Here is an 18,936-nt window from a genome sequence, read left to right as displayed (position 1 = left end):
ACATCAGAAGCTCCTAGATATTCGATTCTCAGTCGAGGTCAACTGATTTTTTGGGATGGTTATCTTCTTATATTTTTCTTTCTTGCTTTGTCTGGCACCTTTCATACACCCTTGTTCAGTTCTTTATCTTATATCGGTGCCTGCCCCTTAATTTATTTATTAGAACTAAAGCATCAAAGTTTTTAAAGGATTGATTGACCTTATCTAAATACAAATAGACCTACATCAACTTATAAAGAATCAGATACAAACCAGGAAATCGGGGAATCGTGTTTAATGTTCATCATTCTAGATCATACTCATTGTTCCCACACCTGTTCAAATGGCCACCTAGCGGCTAATCTGCTTATATTCAATTCATTAACGATGTAATATTTACAAATGTTGCTGTTTGAAAGTCAAAGAAAGAAATAACAATAATAAAATAGAATAGAAATGTTTCGTATAATTTACGAATATTATAGATGATGTGAATGTTTCGGGGTTCCTCTTTGTCAACAAAATACGATGAATGAGTGAGACACCAAAAAGACAAGAAATGAGAGATGAGATGATGGCGTTGCCGAGACTTTAACAAGGCTAGCCTCTCATCTCTCTTGTCTATAGTGTATCATTCATCGAGGTAGTATTATTGAGACTTTTAAGAAGTGCCTCAGACTTCATTGCAACTAAGAAGTTCATAATATATTTTATCTAATATACAATAAAAAATGAATATAACCGCTTCAAAAAAGAACAAAATACCAAAAACGGAACCTTTCCTGTTCAAAACCCTTCTTCAGCTAAAAACAAAAACAAAAACAAACAAAAAACAACAATGAAAACATAAATAGGTACATTGCTATAAAAATTACCAGATACTTAGCAATGTATTTATGTTTTCAATGGGGATTTTTGTTGTTGACTGAAGAAGGGTTTTGAACCCGAAACAATCCGTATTTGGTATTTTGTTCTTTGTTGAAGCTGTGATATCTGGTTTTGTTTGGTTTTTTTTTACTTTTTCAGTCCACAGCTTCTAGCAGTTTCGTATCACTTTGAGTTGTATACTTTATCTACGCATTTTTTATGGTCATCGACAGTAATACCAAATATCTTAGATAAGTATTTCTAATTTAATTTTTCTGGTTTTCAGATCAAAGAGAAAACGTGCTGAATAATCCATTTCGTTGCTTAATTAATTAGTAGTAGTATAATTTAGTTACCTGGAAGCCGAAACATAAATTACAATACATTAAAATCAGATTTAGACACCACATTCTCACGTCTACAAGCATAATATAAACAAGCAAGTACTCTAACACACACATACACATAGATACAAACACACAAACACACGCGCTCACATAAACATACATACATGATACACAGATACACAAATAAGTAAACACAATCCTGCAAATGTTATAAAATATACAAAATAATGAAGGAAAAAAAGGGTGATAATTCAAGCAAAGATCAAAACGGATTCAATGTGAAGGGAAATAAGCGAGTTAAATGTAGTATATGTTAAATTGTATTCTCCCTTTAAATAAGGCGACAAAAAAAAATTATGTCTGGACAGCAGATCATTTAGATAAAGTATTGAATACCACATTTTGATTAGCAAGGAGGTAAAAAGAACAAAGCAACCTGCAAGTTGAACAGGCCCATTCAATATTTTTTTAAGCAGTGCAGACATTAGCTGACTAAGTTGAATTCAATCTTTCTGTAATGTATGAAAGAGAGAGAGAGAGAGAGAGAGAGAGAGAGAGAGAGAGAGAGAGAGAGAGAGGGGGGGGGGGGGAATGCACTAGCGGCTTGTTTCTGCAGAACTAATGGTAAGCCAACATATTATATATTGTTTCAATCATTTAGAGTTACTTAAAAAGCATATTCAATTTTTTTTTGCTTCTTCCCTTTTTTCTCCCTCTACTTCTTTCGAGGGAGGTTTCTTTTATCTTTCTTGTTTTGTTTGATTTGTTTTGGGGTTTGTTTTTTGTTTTGTTTTTTGTTTTTTGTTTTTTAGGTGGGGGGGGGGGGGGTGGGGGGGTTGGGGGGGGGGGTTGTGCGTGCATGAGTATTATTTTCTTTTGTTTTTGTTTGTTTGTTTGTTTAGGGTTTTATGGGGATCTGGTATTTTTACTTTGAGGGGTGGGGGTACTTTTTTTTTAATCCTTTCCTTTTTGGCTTGGTTTTGTTTTGTGTTTCGTGTTGTTTTGTTGTTTATGTTGTTTGTTTGTTTGTTTGTTTTTAAATATTGTTTATGGTAGGGGGAAACGGTTATTTTGTTTTGTTTTTTGCTGTTTTGATTGTTTGTTTTTTATTTGACTGACTATTAATTTTATATGTTTGTTATTGTTGCTCAGAATTACGAGCAATCACTTGATGGGGCAATCAATTCCTTTCAAGTGATGATATCAAGAGCTGTATCCGTGGAATTGAGTGTAACTAATTTGATAAGGACTGGGTGGTGATCTTCATTAATGACATGTTTTAACTATGTTCCCACTCCCGTTTAATTTAGCAAAGGGGAAAACCACTGTTGACACCGGTATATTTCGAGAGATAATTAGATTAATTTCTTTATCTGTCTCTCATCGGTTGTTACATCTCCTCTAAATAGCATTATATCATTATTATAATTTTTCATGGGCACTTAACAGAATCCGATTTATTGACAAATGCATTAGTCTGAGGCAGTAAATTTGCCATAATACTAAACATTTGCAATGGAAAGAATAAAATTGATTGATGATATCCTAGATGCGTGGGCATTCATATATAATATAATATAATATAATTAAATGAGTGGTTGTTTTAATGCAGACATGAGCCTAAATCATTATAATTCATTACGATCAATTACTTAAATGCTTCCTTTCCAACAGAAACAAATAAACATTCATATTATGATTATATTATTATTATCAGCCTGATAAGATGTGTTCTGAGATATTTCTAATATAAAAATGCACATTTATTCTAATGTGCTAGTCAGTGCTAGATACATCTAGATCTTTTCCCTTGGAATTAAATATAGAAGCAGATCTTTTCTTTTCACTTGAATGTTTAATTCAAAAGGTCAGCAAGAAAAATAAAAAGAACAAGTCAAAGATTTCAGCCATCCCTCATTCGTCCTTATTTTTTTAAACTTCTCACGAATAGCTCTTCTTTTTAAAGTGGGAAGGGGGATGACGGAACCATTAATTTCTGGCAACGTGTTTATATATGCAGGTATGACATCCGAACGCAATTATGGGCCGAGTTTAACATTGTTGTAATGGACAATATTTTGTGTCATTTTTTGATATTTCCATTACAACAATGCAAATAAGAGCACGTCCATTTCTGGGGTTATATTATAGAGATATATCATAATTCCTTTCTAACGCTAATCTGGTTATTTATAAGGCGACATCTCTTTTATTTATTTTTTAATAAGACAAACCTGTTACCACCCAATTTTATTTTAGCTACACCTGAGGACGGTGATGGGGGTCCCGAGAACTCAGTTGGTAGAGTACTCGCTTCACACGCAAAGGGACTGGGATCAAAGTCGTGAGGTTTTTTTTTCTGATTGGGTAACGAGGTCAGTTAGATCTGGAGGAAAGTAGTTTGCGATAGACTTGCTACCCATGTACTGGTGGGTGGACAGGAGTGGGTTGGAAAAAAATCTCGACTGCACCCGGGATCGATCTTGGTCCCTTTGCGTGTAAAGCGAGTGTTCTACCAATTGAGCTATCGGGACCCCCCACGAGGCTCATTTAAATCGATCGATATTTGAAGGACGAGTTTGTTGATCAAATTTGTTTAATACGTGTTGATACAGAGTACGGGGTTGACTGGTTAAAGCAAATCATAGGGAAAGATGGTTTCCTTTTCATGTTCCATTGAATTGCATCCGATTAAGTGGGATTCCACCAAGTTCGGCGTGTCTACTCGTGGGTTTGCTTTCAAAATCGATTTGCAACTTTAGTTTCCAACTGACCAAGATTGGTCAAACAATGCAACCTATATTATCTATAGCAGTTTTCAAGATTAATTCTCCTCTCTTCGATCATCGGCAACGTTCTTTAAATAATGAAAGCAAGCTGCTTTGATTTAACTTGATTTCAAAATATAATTTGATAGTCAAAGGATTATTTTTTCGGTACTTTGGTTTGGTTGTTTTAATTAAAGCCAATAATTTGAAAAGAAACATAAATTTGTGAATATGAAGAGGAGAACCAAGGTTATGAGCATTTTTATGAATTTTTACAACAAAAGTATTTTAGTCAAATAGGAGGTTAATATTTCCAATATGATTTCTATCAAATCTAAAAAATAATTCAATGCGTTTAGCAAAAAGCTAATCCAATGGATTGCAGCCGATTTCAATACACTGATTATACCCTTTCTGAAGGGAGAGCCAGAACTAATTAACGCAGGGATAACTCCATGCATGGCCTTATCTTGCAACCCAGTGAAGAAAAGTGAAAATTGTCATTTGTAATTATTTCGGCAAGTCACTTACGCCTTCATATCATTACATGAGCCTGTTTTGTGCCTTGTTATACCCAGATTTAATAGGCAACCTGTGATTTTGCTCTACGAATATTATCAAGGATCGTTAAAGATTCTAATTTTATATCCTCAAAAAATATCAACAGTTTCTTATTATTTACAACACATCCCAACATCCGGTGTTTAGCTGTCATGGCTGCCTAGTGCAACGTAGAGGAATGTTTCTAAACGATGCCCATTAGTGGTTAGGACATGAACATATTTCATCGATTAGAAATTGGGCTGAAGCATTCTGTTAGACCTAGCAAACAGTTATGAAGATTCAGTAGAATAAATCAAGTGGTAAACTCGCATATCTGAAGAAACTTAGATGGGAATGGCAAGGTAAGTCTGGTCCTGGTCGGTGACTGGCCTGTCAGCAGTGTGTCTTGTCTGCTGACGACAACGAAACTGACTGTTCCTTGGTCCATTGGCTGTCGTAACATGCGGATCTAGGGAAAATTATATATCAGGCGCCACTTAAATTACAAACAGTGAATATATTTAGCTGCTCACATTAATTAGTTTTATTTATCCTGCTTCCAATAATATGAATATGTGTAGTGTAATGTAATGACAATGGCATGGTCTCTTCTTTTTCTTACTTTTTTTTATCACTTAACTTTATCATTGATTTTGTTGGTAGGGAGTTTAATGGAAATTTTAAATATAACTCACACACTTGAAACCAATGTCATATGAAAGAGCAGGCAACACAGATTACAAAACAGTTTGAATTTTGTTTCTATCTTGATTAGAAATGTAGTTACAGCAGTTCCAAGTCTGAAATTTCAGACCGATTTTTACCCCAAAATTACCATTGCAAAGTTGTGACCGAAATCGCGTGATGTTAATAAAAAATGGTTAAAACAGTCAATATGGAGTTCTTATCATATATTGTATACCAAGATGTTCGTCTTATCGAAGACAATGCATTTACATTAATAAAGAGGAAGAGAAACATTTACACATTATTATTATTACAGAATATGACACTAATGTTACATAATTAAAAGACGTACGAAACAATTTGCTATATCACTTTTGGATTGATCTCCAATATCTCACTGAAACAATTTCAAATAATTCCCCTCTTTGATTTAATACATAGAGAATAAAAAAAGGTTTGAGAGTATTTAAATGAAAAGATATAAATTATGAACATGTTGCGTAATGACATAATCAGTTTATTTTTACCTCTGGCAATTTAATTGCATGTAAATAAAATGGTAGATTGAAAAATTTCAAATAAATTGAAACAGATTCCCTATTTTAATTAGAAGGAAAGTTCTGGCTTTTAATACTTAAAAAAATTATGCTGAACCACTTTGGGTTTATTGCTATTACATCATTTGAACTGACAATTAATATAATGTTATTCCCCCCACTCCCCCCCCCCCCCTTTCTCAATGTGTGGGGGTGTCAAAATTTATAATTAATAGAACTTTTTACCATAATAATTATTAAGGCCAAGGCCTTTAGAATATGGATACAAATGATAACAAACATATCTAAGCATATGGGAAAGAAACTTGATGACTTGATGGCAAAATAAAATAAAATTAAAGCAATTGGTATTTTTAAAATATCGATATTTTTAATATCGGATTTCACAAAGAGAAGAAATATACGAACTTTTAAAACAAAAACGATAAAATGCCCATAAATAAAGTTGGAAAGTATGTATTCAAAATAAAAACAGTAAATAATAGTACTGAAAATAATATGGACTAAATTTAAAATAGTACATAACTAAATTTAAAATATCGATATGAATATCGATATCGTCGGGCAGCCATGATGAGAAGATAATGTAAACATGGCATTTCAGCGCAGAGTTGAAAAGTGTCTGCGCATAGATATAGGGCCCTAAAATTTGGCATGAATAAAGTTTAGATATTATTCTAAAAACAAGCGTTTTTATTTTAAAAACACACGCGGTAAATAAAAAAATAAATGCAATTGAAAATTGCCAAATTTTAACTTCATATAACTTCTGGAGTTATTAATGGATTTTTACTTAATTGGCACCATTCAAAAGGAAATTGAAAGACGAAAATATTGATACCAAAATATCTGCGATATTCCTCTTTATAACGAAGTTATTATGCATCTTTAATTGAACCCCCGAAAACGCCAACGGCAATTTCCAGTCACAACTTTCCTATGGGCGAGTTGGGTCACAATTTGACTGCCACTGCTACTGCTCACTAAACTGCCTATTGTTAGCCTTAAGTCTTAGTACTTATACTTATACTACGCTGTGATTATTGACAGATAATTATCTATCCACGTGAAACAGTTAGATTGGTTGCCTGTCGAGAGGAGAGTTGAGTTCAAGATGACCTGTCGTAATTTTCAAATGTATTCTTATATGGTGGCTTAGCATTAGCACCACCATGAAAATGAATGTCATTGAATTGTCATTGGAGTACAGACTAACAAGGGCTCTCCACCCCTCAAAACACACCTTTTTAGAAAGGATCATATGTCTAAAACAAAATTATCGGATTGTGTATTTTTCTTGCGACACCATCAACCTGGGATTCTCTCTCGATCCTTACCATAAGTGCTCATACTAGTAAGTGCTTCACCCAGTCTAGACTGAATACAAATTATTTTAGATTAATGTTCCTTAATATTTAAAAATTATATTCTTCATATTTCATTGGTATCGACATAACTTAATAGATATCTACAGTTATAAAATTTATTTTCTTTAAATTCTCATGTCACCTATTTCTTGTATTGTAAAGCGCTGCTGAACACATTAGGTGGAGATTGGTGCTCTATAATATATTTTATCTTTATTATTATCAATAACGGCGCATATAAAGTATTCATAGTAGAACACCCTTCGACTGAATCATTGTCTGGATAATTTTTAAAACTTTTATTGATTGTTAAAATTATTAACATATCCTAACATTATTTATGTTTTTTTCATTTTCTATGTGCCTTACAAAAGTTTCCATAATTCTTGAAAATAATTATTATACTTAAAGTAGACACTAGTATCCCCCCCCCCCCCCTCCACGAGAACTATGAATTTTAAAATTTTAGATAGGTAGGTTTGAGTGTGATAGAAATAATGAGTAGTTCGGAATGATGTAGTGCACCCTAATTAGAAGGCAAAATTGAATTGATGAAATTTTCAAAAATGAAGTTACTCTCTCCCTTTACCAGGTTCCATGGTTATGAGTAATGTGTATTATCATTTTGTGCAAAGTAGCAATAAGTTTAGAAGTGTGCAACCACTGTCATATAGGGGTCCCGATAGCTCAGTTGGTAGAGCACTCGTTTCACGTGCAAAGGGACTGAGATCGATCCCAGGTGCAGTCGAGATTTTTTTGGGGGGGCCTCCCTGTCCACCCAGCAGTGGTTGGGTAGCTAGGTCTGTTAGATCTGGTGGAAAGTACTTTGCGATAGACTAGCGTTCTATCCAATTGATAGCAAGCAATTGCTATTGTTCATTTCATGCTACAGAAACCGGGATAAACTCCGGCTCTATGGGTCTAATGGCTCTGAAGGAAGGATCACTGTCATATGTTCAGGCATTTATAAGAAAATGACCAAATAAGAATCTTAGATTATGTGTTGGCCGCCGCCTCCTTCACATAGTAGAATCATGTAATGGACTCCCCTTGCTAGAATAGATTAAAGCAGGACATTGTGTAGACTTTGCTTAACTTTGACTCCCTGGGGTTTAAACGTTTAAATTAAAGTTATTCTTATTATTTTGAAAACTTGTTTTACACAACTATTTCAATTACTGCTTTCATGAAGATACAATGTAATCCGCTCATATTAAGTTATTACATGCATTAAATTACTTTGACATATAATTTTTTTGTGGTTTCCTTCACTCCTCAGAATTTACTTTAACTGCCCATTCATTGGAACTAACGGTAGCAGCATGAACAACCGAGTGACTGGTGCAGTTTGTTTAGTATTCTTGTGTCTCTTGATATTTATCAGCATTCCTTATATATTTTCCTCTAAGTCAAGAAGTGATTTTAGTGATTCATTTGAGCTCAATTATGGAATAGTTATAGATTGTGGGAGTAGTGGGAGTCGGATTTATGTTTATCAATGGCCCCCTCATTCAGGCAACCCAAGTGATCTACTCAAAATTCAACAAGTAAAAGATGAAAAGGGACACGAAGTTGTCAAGAAAATTTCACCAGGTACAGTCACTGGTTTTTACAGAGACAAAATAGTTTTTAGATATTTAAGTAGACAGCAACTGAGAGTAAAATATTTTATGAGAATTTTGCTGTGATGAACTCATTTTTTAAATCTTGTGTTTATCTAGATTACATTTTGCCACTATTACATTAAGTTATGCTTATCCATCAAAATTATTATTTAACTAGTACAAATTATTGAATTGAAAACGGATTTTTGAAACAAGTGAAATTTAATGATTATTTGTATTGCACTTATTGATAGCTCATTAGATTAAAATAAATAGATAAATGTGACTTATGATGAAATAAATATAAATCTTGTCTTTATAATCCACACGGTACCTCTGTAATCTAGATGTCAACAATCTGGATGAGGATTTGAATGCAGAATCATTTCCTCTTCTTTATTGGCACTGAATTATAGATATAAAATCTTTATTACTTTGCCTCAATAATCAAGTGAAGTTTTTAGGAATCGCATTGTTCAGATTATTGAGCTGTAACAGTTATACCCCACTCTTTTTACACCTTATTTACAGTTTTTAAAGAAAGAAAATCTATTTTGTTTTTGTTATTTTAAGGTCTTTCATCCTTTGAGAACAACCCAGATGATGCCAGTGAACACATTAAGAAACTGTTACTTTACGCCCAGGATTACATTCCTCTAGAGAAACGTCGTGAAACTTCCCTTTATGTCATGGCAACTGCTGGGATGAGGATGCTGCCTGAAAGGTGGAGAGATGTTTTGTTTTTTTTACACCATAATGTATTTCCAAAAAATGTTATTATTTTTTAATTGAGCTATTATATAGTACAATATCTACTAAACATGCTCCAAGCGGTTTACAAAGGTTCCATGGCCAACAACATTTTATATGGAAAAGGTCTATAATGCTGACAAATTTGAGCATTTAAATTTACTCGTGTAGAAAGCGTTTATGTTTTCTTTTTTGCTCAATTTTTTACTCGATCGTGTGTTACGTTGACATTATTTTTGAATAATTTGGCAATTTGAAACTGAAGATCTAATGCTTTGTCCACTTTATTTATTTTCCAAATGATGTTTCAGTAAGCAGAGATCAATCCTTGCAGATCTTCAAACAGATATTAAAGGCGAGTTTGATTTTGTGGTCCCAGAAAATCACTTTGAAGTTATTAGTGGCAAGCAGGAAGGTGTGTATGCCTGGATTGCCATCAACTATGTGTTGGACAAATTCTCTCATTCTTCTGGAGGTTCAGGTGAGATATTATTGTTGTCTCATATATTAAAATGAAGAGAGATGTTATCATAGAAGTACATAATTATATAAATTAAACCAGTATGTATGTGGATTAATTTTTTAAATTAATTATTAAACCAAAATTTTAGAGGAAAATTGCAAAATTTTATTATATATTTTTTTTAAATTCCGACCAGTTGGTGTTTTGGAATATGCTACACTATATCTATTTCCAATATTTTTAGGTAAAGATGAATGCAAGAATGGATTTCAATCTTATATTTTTTATCACTATTCAATATTTTACTTAGAAGATACACACACATATGGTGCTGCCTGCTTATATCAACATTCCTGGCACCATCTCAAAATTTAAGTACAGTTGACTCCGCTTAATCGCACACCCTTGGAATTGGGGTTAGTGTTTCAAAAAAAGCAGAATGTGCAATTAAGTGGTGAAGCTAAACAAAGGCATCCAAGCACCAGCTTTCATGTGCCATTTATGTAGGACCTTCCTCTCTTAGTTTTCTACGGGCTTGGGACCATCATGTTCAAGATATGGCCTCATTAGATGTTGGGTTTTTTTGTATCTTCTTTTTTTTTCTTTTTGTTATTTTTCTTTTTTCTTTTCTTTTTCATGTTTTATTGACAACAATATGTGACATTATTCTGTGTAAGAATAGTAATCGTGAAGCATTGATTGCTTTCTATTCTGTGCAACCTGTTTGTAAAACCTTGTCTCCAATATCGCCAATGTTGGTGGATCATCTGTCAAGCGTTCTTCTTGGATATAGTGGTGTAGTTTGTCCAGTATGTCAAGTTTTTCAGTGTTTGTCAGGGGTGGTGTGTCACACTCTGATGACTCATCCTCATCTACATTATCCAGGCATTGTCTTTTGTGTGGCTGAATGGATTACAGTAACTCCTGATATATCAGTTCACCGCTGATGCATTTCTTGTTATCCATTGTAATGAATTGATCGAATAATTACATTTTTTTGTGTATTTTAGATATCTTTTCCCAATCAAGATGGAATCAAGGTTTAGTGATTAAGTGGAGAAGGTGTGCGATTAAGCGCAGAGAATATATAGCAACAATTCTGTTTTTCGGGAATGTTTGGTGTATAACCAGAATGTGCAATTAAGCGGAGTGAACTGTTTAAGAAGGATGGTGAATCTTCTATCTTTATATATATATATATATATATATATATATATATATATATATATATATATATATCACACACACACTCACTCTCTCTCTCTCTCTCTCTCTCTCTCTCTCTCTCTCTCTCTCTCTCTCTCTCACCCTCTCTCTCTCTCTCTCTCTCTCTCTCTCTCTCTCTCTCTCTCTCTCTCTCTCTCTCACCCTCTCTCTCTCTCTCACCTCCTAACATCATGCTTGTTTTTCCAATTCTTTTTTTTTTTTTTACTCATGTTTATTGAGCATTTGAACTTGTGATGATCTTTTAATTTTCAGACTCTGACATGTCCTCTGTTACTGTGATGCAGCCAGGTAAAGATGGAGGAGAAGTCTCACATCGTCGCAAGAGAACTGTTGGTATCATAGACATGGGAGGGGGTTCAGTGCAGATTGCTTTTGAAGTCGTGGATAAGGTGGGTTTGATTGAATTTTCAGAATTTCGATTATTTTGATAAGGTTAGGGAGGGAAAGAAGGTTATTAGAGAGATTTTGGGCTCGACCTTTTATAATGTTGTTTGAAACTTTATGAGGAGAATACAAAATTGCCATCAATAATATTGTTTAAAAACTGAATCAACAGCTTCAAAATAAGATATCAGGCACTTTTTAAAAATTAGTATTAAAATGATTAGGTGTGATGTAACGTCTACTGCTATACATGAATATTTTCAGAATTTTAGAATTCACAGGAAAGTCTCTCTGATAGAGACTAAAAGCTTGGTTAGTTGTAGATGCGGCACAATGGGTTTGTACCAATTGTTTTATGAAATATACTGAGTTTCTCGTTTTATTACAGGCTCAAATTAAGGAGATTCCTAACAACCTATTAACAGAACTCAACTTGGGATGTCAAGATTCTGATACAGAGCATGCATATAGAGTGTATGTCACAACATTTCTCGGATTTGGTGCCAACTCAGCTCGGGATCGATATGAGGAGATGCTTGTCAAACATGCTAAACTAGCAGGGAAAAAGTATGTAAAAGCAAGTTATATATATTTGATTTGATACTCATGCATGGATGAGTATTAAATTTTTTTTCTAGCAGATCATTTCAGCTGTTTTGCTAAGATTGCTAGTTAAGTGTGGAAATGTCTCATGGTCTGACCATTTTTCACAGAATGTGTCAAATTCACATTTATATTTCTCTCTCAACTCTTAGTCCAATTAGTTGACTATAATGGTATGTATGTATGTGTATGTATATATATATATATATATATATATATATATATATATATATATATATATATATATATATATATATATATATATATATATATATATATATATATATATATATATATATATAGTGATAGTAATTGTTTACATCTGCATGCCATATTTGTATATGTTTGTTTCAAGGTTGTTGGGGTTTTTTTTTTTTTTTTGGGGGGGGGGGGGGGGGGGGGTTGTTTGTTTGCTTGTTTTTTTTGGTTTTTTTGTGGTTTGGTATTTTAGTTGTTTTTTGTTTTGTATTTTGTAGTTTTTTTTGGGGAGTTTTCTTTGTTGGCTTTTTTTTTCTTTGGAGGGGAGGGTATTTTGAATCAAGACATTCAGGATTTAGATGGGTCGATGAAGTCAGTCCTACATGTTTGTATACTCCATATCCCAAGAGTGTCTATGCTCAATTCGCATTGCTGTGCTTATTTTAATTCCCAATAGGCTATATGGAACCAAATATCCATTTCAAACAACCCAAGTCACCTATCAGGGTTCTTTTTTTTTATACACTCGCTATAACAATATCTGTCTCCACTCACAGCCAAGCTCACATCCACACTTATGTCTAGTTAGATAATGTGTGTAAATTGACATACACAAAACCAGGGCCATAGTTTGTTTTTTGTTTTTTTTTATCATTGTTACCTTCAAGCGCTCAGCCACCAACGTGACAAATATAGTTCAATTCCCTTACAGTGTCATTGAAGTACAGTGATTTTGTTGAATGCTGGCTGTCTTCAGGACTGTTTCTGAATCATTATCTTTTTTAAAACTGGGATTTGTCATGTCTTTGTGGGGTCCAAATTTGTTGTATTCTGATTGCATTATCTTTTTCTCTAAACCAACAGAGGAAGTGAGCAGGAACCCTTGATGGACGTATGCCTGCCAAAGGACATGCCATCTGATATCTCCCTCACTTCTAATGCCAAGTATCACCTCAGGGGATCTGGAGAGTATGACAAGTGCGAGGAAATCCTCATCTCTCTTCTTAATACATCATTACCTTGTCCCAAACCACCGTGTTCCATCAACGGCGTGCACCAGCCAAAAATTGACCCTGCTACCAGTTTTTATGGTTTCTCAGAGTTTTGGTACAGTATGGAGGATGTGTTTAGGATGGGGGGTCACTATGACCATGACTCGTTTAAAAGCACAGCTCTGGTGAGTTTAAGAAAGATTGAGTGTGTGAGAAGAGCATAAACATGTTTTTTTTAAAGTGGAATGAGTATATTTAAAATTGTGTCATATTTAAGTATTTTATAATATGGGGTTGATATTTTAATCGGATGGAATTGATACCTATACGTTTTCCCAGTCTACTTGTCTTTTATTATTATTAAACATAAAAGTAAGAAAGAAATATGCTAGTGATAATTACATCAAAATTCTGTTTAGGAATAAATTGCACTCCAGAAAAATACTTACGATCTGTCTTAGTGGCTTTGTCATAATTCAGCTTATTATTCCGCTATAATTACCTTTGTTTATTCATTTTTCTTTTTAAATTTAATTTTTGTTGTTATTTGATAGTTCCTCCATTTATACATTGGTATGTTTTTTTTCTTATCAATGGATCCTTTTCCCCCCTATAGAAATTTTGCTCCACAAACTGGTCCACACTAAAGGGATGGTACGACAAGAAGCTTTACCCTAAGGCAGACAACCACAGATTTAGGTAAGAACTTTCATTAGGAATTATTCCACAGATTTGAGTAATGGCAAGATTATATTATGAGGGAAATTATCATGCCATGTATTCTTTGCCCCTGTTTGTGTCCAGCTCAGGGGACATTATTATGGTGACATTTTACATTTTTAAACAATGTTTCTAAGGGATAGATAATCTCTATAAGTGCATAAAACTCACACAATTCAAAACAATTTTTTATCAATGCTGAGATATCGTACTAGTATGTATTGATACTTGAACTTGTATTCAATATTCACTCACAGATAAAGGAATTTTAATAGGTAGCAAGTACATTCCTTCAACGAGGAATGTAGACTGTAGAGTCATTTTGGTGTTCAAACACTCTAGGATTAAAATTTTGTATTAAGGATTAAAGAATTTCTTTAAAAGGCACTAAGTGCTCGTGTATAAAATGGACATTGAGAATTGTCTGTTCTTGGGGCAATGTTCTCAGTCAATGTCGTAACAATGACATAGATCTAAAGAAAGACTCAGCTACCTATTTATTGTTGGGTGAACAGTGAAAATACCTCCCCAATACGTGATTGAGATCAGTCTTTCTCATTAGAAATTGTGTGTACTAACAATCAACTCTTAGATATTTTGATAAGAAGCTGTCATACCATGAGGGTTTACTTTAGCAGACATTTTTACCTTAAACTTTGTTTATAGATTGTGGTTTGCTAATTGATTTCATTGTCTTTCTTCCCCTTTATTTTTATTTTTTACTTTATTCCAATTTTGAAATTGAAAGGCACCAAGTAAAACAATAGGTTCTGATATTTATTTTTCAATGATAGCATACCATGTGATTAAAAATTGCTATCCATTTTGCAGTTTTTTACCAGGTCCGTTGCCTTATTTTCTATTACAGTTACCAGTGTTTCAAATCGTCGTGGATGGTGGATGTATTTCATAAAGCCTTTGGTTTCTCAGACAATTACTCAAAGCTGACATCAGCTCAGCTGGTCAAAGGTCAAGATGTTGGCTGGACACTTGGAGCTCTCATTTACAGAACCAGATTCTTACCTCTCAGGTAATAATCATTTGTCTCTTCCCCCCCCCCTTTCCTCCTTCTCTCTCTTCCATCCCCCCCCCCCCTCTCTCTCTCTCTCTCTCTCTCTCTCTCTCTCTCTCTCTTTCTCTCCTCTCTCTCTGTTTCTCTCTCTCTCTCTCTCTCTCTCTCTCTCTCTCTCTCTCTCTCTCTCTCTCTCTCTCTCTCTCTCTCTCTCTCTCTCTCTCTCTCTCTCTCTCTCTCTCTCAAAATGTATGTGAGATAAATAAGTTAAGTTAAACCAAAACTTGGTTGCACCTACAGTGTTTGAATACACATGGAGTCATGCAAACAAAACGAACTACTTGCAATACCCCATTAACACCTACAATTTTCCTGCTACGGCGCTTGCTCCAAGGCATAATCATACACATCATTTCAAATCAATGCAACTGAATTGAATATAAAGAGAGAATTTGAATCTAAGAACATAACTGAATATTTTATGGACTTATTTAAAGCTGGAATTGAGTAAGAATTGGTTGTATTAGTACTTTTCCTCCTTAAGCTTAAGACTTCATTTCTAAAGATGTCAGAGAGTGTTAGGATCTGTCAAGCCTGTAACAATTGGAATTAAAAAGTATGTTACTGAAATTCCTCCAATTGAAAACCCCACCTTTTGAACTCAACTTGCTCAAGGCCACACAGTGCAGTGGGTTTTCGAACTCGGTACCTTTCAGGTACAATGCAAAGGCATTTACGTTGAGCCATGCTGCCCTCTTAAGCTTAAATCTTAAGCTATCTGTATTTGAAAAGTCCAAACACTATCAATAAAAATAGTTAAATAATATCAATTATGTAGTTGACCAGGAAAACCCTCTGGAATGGTCAAAATACTCATTTTGAGATAGTTATGTTTTGTAATACAGCAGTGTTTTCTGAACAGTTTTCAGTTGTTGTTTTTTTTTCATAAAATTATCTTAATAAATTCATGAGATATTGAGATTTGAAGTCTGAAGGTAGAGAATTGTCAAACTGAGAACGCATTTAAATGCTTTTCAACTTCTCTATGCAACCTCTAAGTAAGGTGGATAAAATCATAATGTAAGCACATTTGTGATCAATAATCTCATAAACGCTTTCAGCTTTGCAACTAATTATTTTGTACAACTTTTTGAGGATAAAATTTCTAATTTGACATCTGGGTTGCTAATCATAAATATTTTGTCCTCTTGAAAGGACTGAGTGCGCATTCTCGCAGGTTTTCCAAAGCCAGCACACAGTTATAAAAGCCTTTAGTTTTTCATGTATTGCTTGTTTGTGTCACTTTCTTGAGTAATATCTGCTAAAAGACAGCCATCACCTAAAAGATATCATCGTCTACATCCACCACCACCCTCAGTTAATCATGAGCAGAGAAGTGCATAAATGTCGTTATTGTTTTACTCATTTGCCACAGTCTTTGATTGTAATTAGCAACTGGATGTTTCATGAAAGTGTATATCTGTATTCACAAATAGAAAAAAGACAAAATGACTGATTAATAGCATATATGATAACATACTTCTTCTTCCTACACAGAGATATAGAAAAACAGCATCCCACTGATGGTCAAGCCCAACCTCAAATTAGCTCAATGAAGAAACTGGCTCGTTTGATGGATTCACCATACCTGTTTATCTTTTGCTTTCTCGTGGTTGTGGCCTCCATTGCCTTCTACATGAATTTTCTGCGGTGCTGTCCTGGCAAGAGTACCATGCCAAGGGTACCGTCCATGTCGTATCTCATGACTGATACAGATCAGATGGAGCAAGGTGGTGTCCGATATACTAAAGTTCAAGGGTTTATTTCATGATGATGTGTGTTTGTACAGATGTATGATAATTTAATAGTGTACAGATTTGTGGATGGTTGGTGTGAAGTTGTTTTGCATGTGGTGATGGATGGTTTTAGAATAAATTCGAGAATTTTCTGTAGTGATGAATGTCTGTTTGTACGGATTGATGGGTAGATGGAAAGCTTATTTATGGTTGTAATTAGTGATTATAGTATGATTGAACCAGCTGAAGTGCAGAAATAAGTCTAATGGATACACATTTCCCGTTTTATTTCAGAATTTCTGTCGGTGGTTGAAAGTTGTTTTTTAAATCCAATTTTTGTTAACTGTTACCATGTCATTATACTTCCAGTGAATATGTTTCCATAGTTTGCAAGTGAAAAGCAGTTATGCATTCTGCTTTCTCTGTTTAACTCACAATGTATGAAGTTTTTAAATTAAAGCTTTGTGAGTATGCATGCAACACTTTATGAAAAATATGATATATGTTTTGATCAAAGGAATATGAGAATGGGCTAAAAACCACAACTTATTCATTGGATTCAGAGAATATATTGAACTGGTGAGATGAGTTGTATGTGTGAGTATCTTGCTATATAAAGGTTGCTCATTTAAGTGGCAAAGAGAAGAGAAAATCTGTGTTGACATTTATTTATATGACAAAACAACAATCTAAAAAGCCTTTAGAGAGTTAAATCCAAAATTGATTAGGTTTGCTTCAATCTCTGTTTATATACCTATGCCCTATTTCCTTTAAACATGTCCTATCGGGATCTCCCCATGAAATTGTGATTTTTCCCTGCCCATAAATACCAAAAAAAGAACGAGTTGTACTAAGAAGCCAATCCTTATTATTTACCCAACACAATCGTCCAATATATCCTCTGTATCCTACAATCTTGGAGCAATCAAACTAAATACCAGTATATATTACATTACTCTTATGTGATGGAAATTAAGATTTTTGGAGGGGTTTTTGGAATCGACAAAGCTTCGGTTGTAACATAATCACACTTATCTTATTTTCAACTATTTGTTTCTTAAAACTGTGATAATAAAAGGAGGTGGCATAATTTCTTGGTCACATTTTTTTTTCTTTTCAAATCGTTTGAAATGATGTTATATGTTGGTAAGACAATGAAGAGACATTGATGAATTATTCTAAGCCTTTCTGGAAACGAAAAAAAGTCTCATTGGAAAATGAAAATGTAATCTTGTTGTGTTCACAAATATTCATGATTTATTTATGATATAAGGCTATGCCAAAAGGTCGTTCTTGTGATTTAAAAATGCTCCAATAATAAGTTATTTTGGAAAACTCCTAATGCGTTTTAAAGTGACAATTTGTATTTAAAAAAGAGTAAAAATCTAGCATTTTTGGGTTGATAAAGATTTTGTTTTTTCTTCAAATTCGAATTTTTTTCCCCCATTAACATACAGATCTTTTGTTTCTTGCTTATGGCAGGTCTAATCGAACCATGTATCATTTGCAATCTTCAGTTTACTTCTTTTTTTTTTTTTTATTTATTTGTTAGTCACTTCAAATATTGTGAATTTTTCTGCATACTGACAATCCATGTACTTATCTTTCTTTCATTGCTTTTTTTTTAAATACTTTGGTTGATTGCACAACGAATCTTTGGTTTGTATAATAATAGATACATAAATGTTATATAATAAATCTGTCATTGTTAGTTTATTTTAATGGGTTGTTGAGAAAAATTGTTGTGTTTATAAAATTTTCATAATTCAGATGTTTAGAAACCACATGGACTTAACTAAACTTTTGTAAAATAGTAATTTATTTGTCATTACATCTGATTTGTTCATTTCCGTGGACAATTTTGCTATTGAATCATTTATGGTCATAAACTAATAAATCTTTCTGTTAGTGGAATGCTGCCGCCAACATAAACAAAAAATGAGATATTCTTATTGTAGGAATCCCCGTTTCACAGCGCACAATACTATCTGGGTCATGTAGTAATGTGCAATATAACTCTATCAGAAGTACAAAATTCTGAGATTGAAACATAAAACAAAACCTTAATATTT

The 18,936-nt window shown here is 33.7% G+C and overlaps 1 protein-coding gene across 1 annotated transcript; it reads left to right on the top strand.

The window, feature by feature from the left end:
* Nucleotides 1–4,660: 4,660 nt before the first annotated feature.
* Nucleotides 4,661–18,082, top strand: LOC144965359 (ectonucleoside triphosphate diphosphohydrolase 4-like). Its single transcript, XM_078900612.1, has 10 exons — nt 4,661–4,866; nt 8,395–8,708; nt 9,293–9,443; nt 9,781–9,950; nt 11,412–11,548; nt 11,932–12,110; nt 13,209–13,521; nt 13,953–14,035; nt 14,925–15,086; nt 16,626–18,082. The coding sequence occupies exons 1-10, from the start codon at nt 4,853–4,855 to the stop codon at nt 16,897–16,899; spliced, it is 1,797 nt and encodes a 598-aa protein (XP_078756738.1). The 5' UTR covers nt 4,661–4,852; the 3' UTR covers nt 16,900–18,082.
* The last annotated feature ends 854 nt before the right edge of the window (nt 18,083–18,936 follow it).

The sequence above is a fragment of the Berghia stephanieae genome, chromosome 2, assembly GCF_034508935.2.
Source record: "Berghia stephanieae isolate SIO BIC M18660-M18661 chromosome 2, UCSD_Bste_1.3, whole genome shotgun sequence".
NCBI classification, from domain to species: Eukaryota; Metazoa; Mollusca; class Gastropoda; order Nudibranchia; family Aeolidiidae; genus Berghia; species Berghia stephanieae.
Note: the sequence above shows the minus strand (reverse complement) of the source record. Positions and strands in the feature narration are given on the sequence as shown.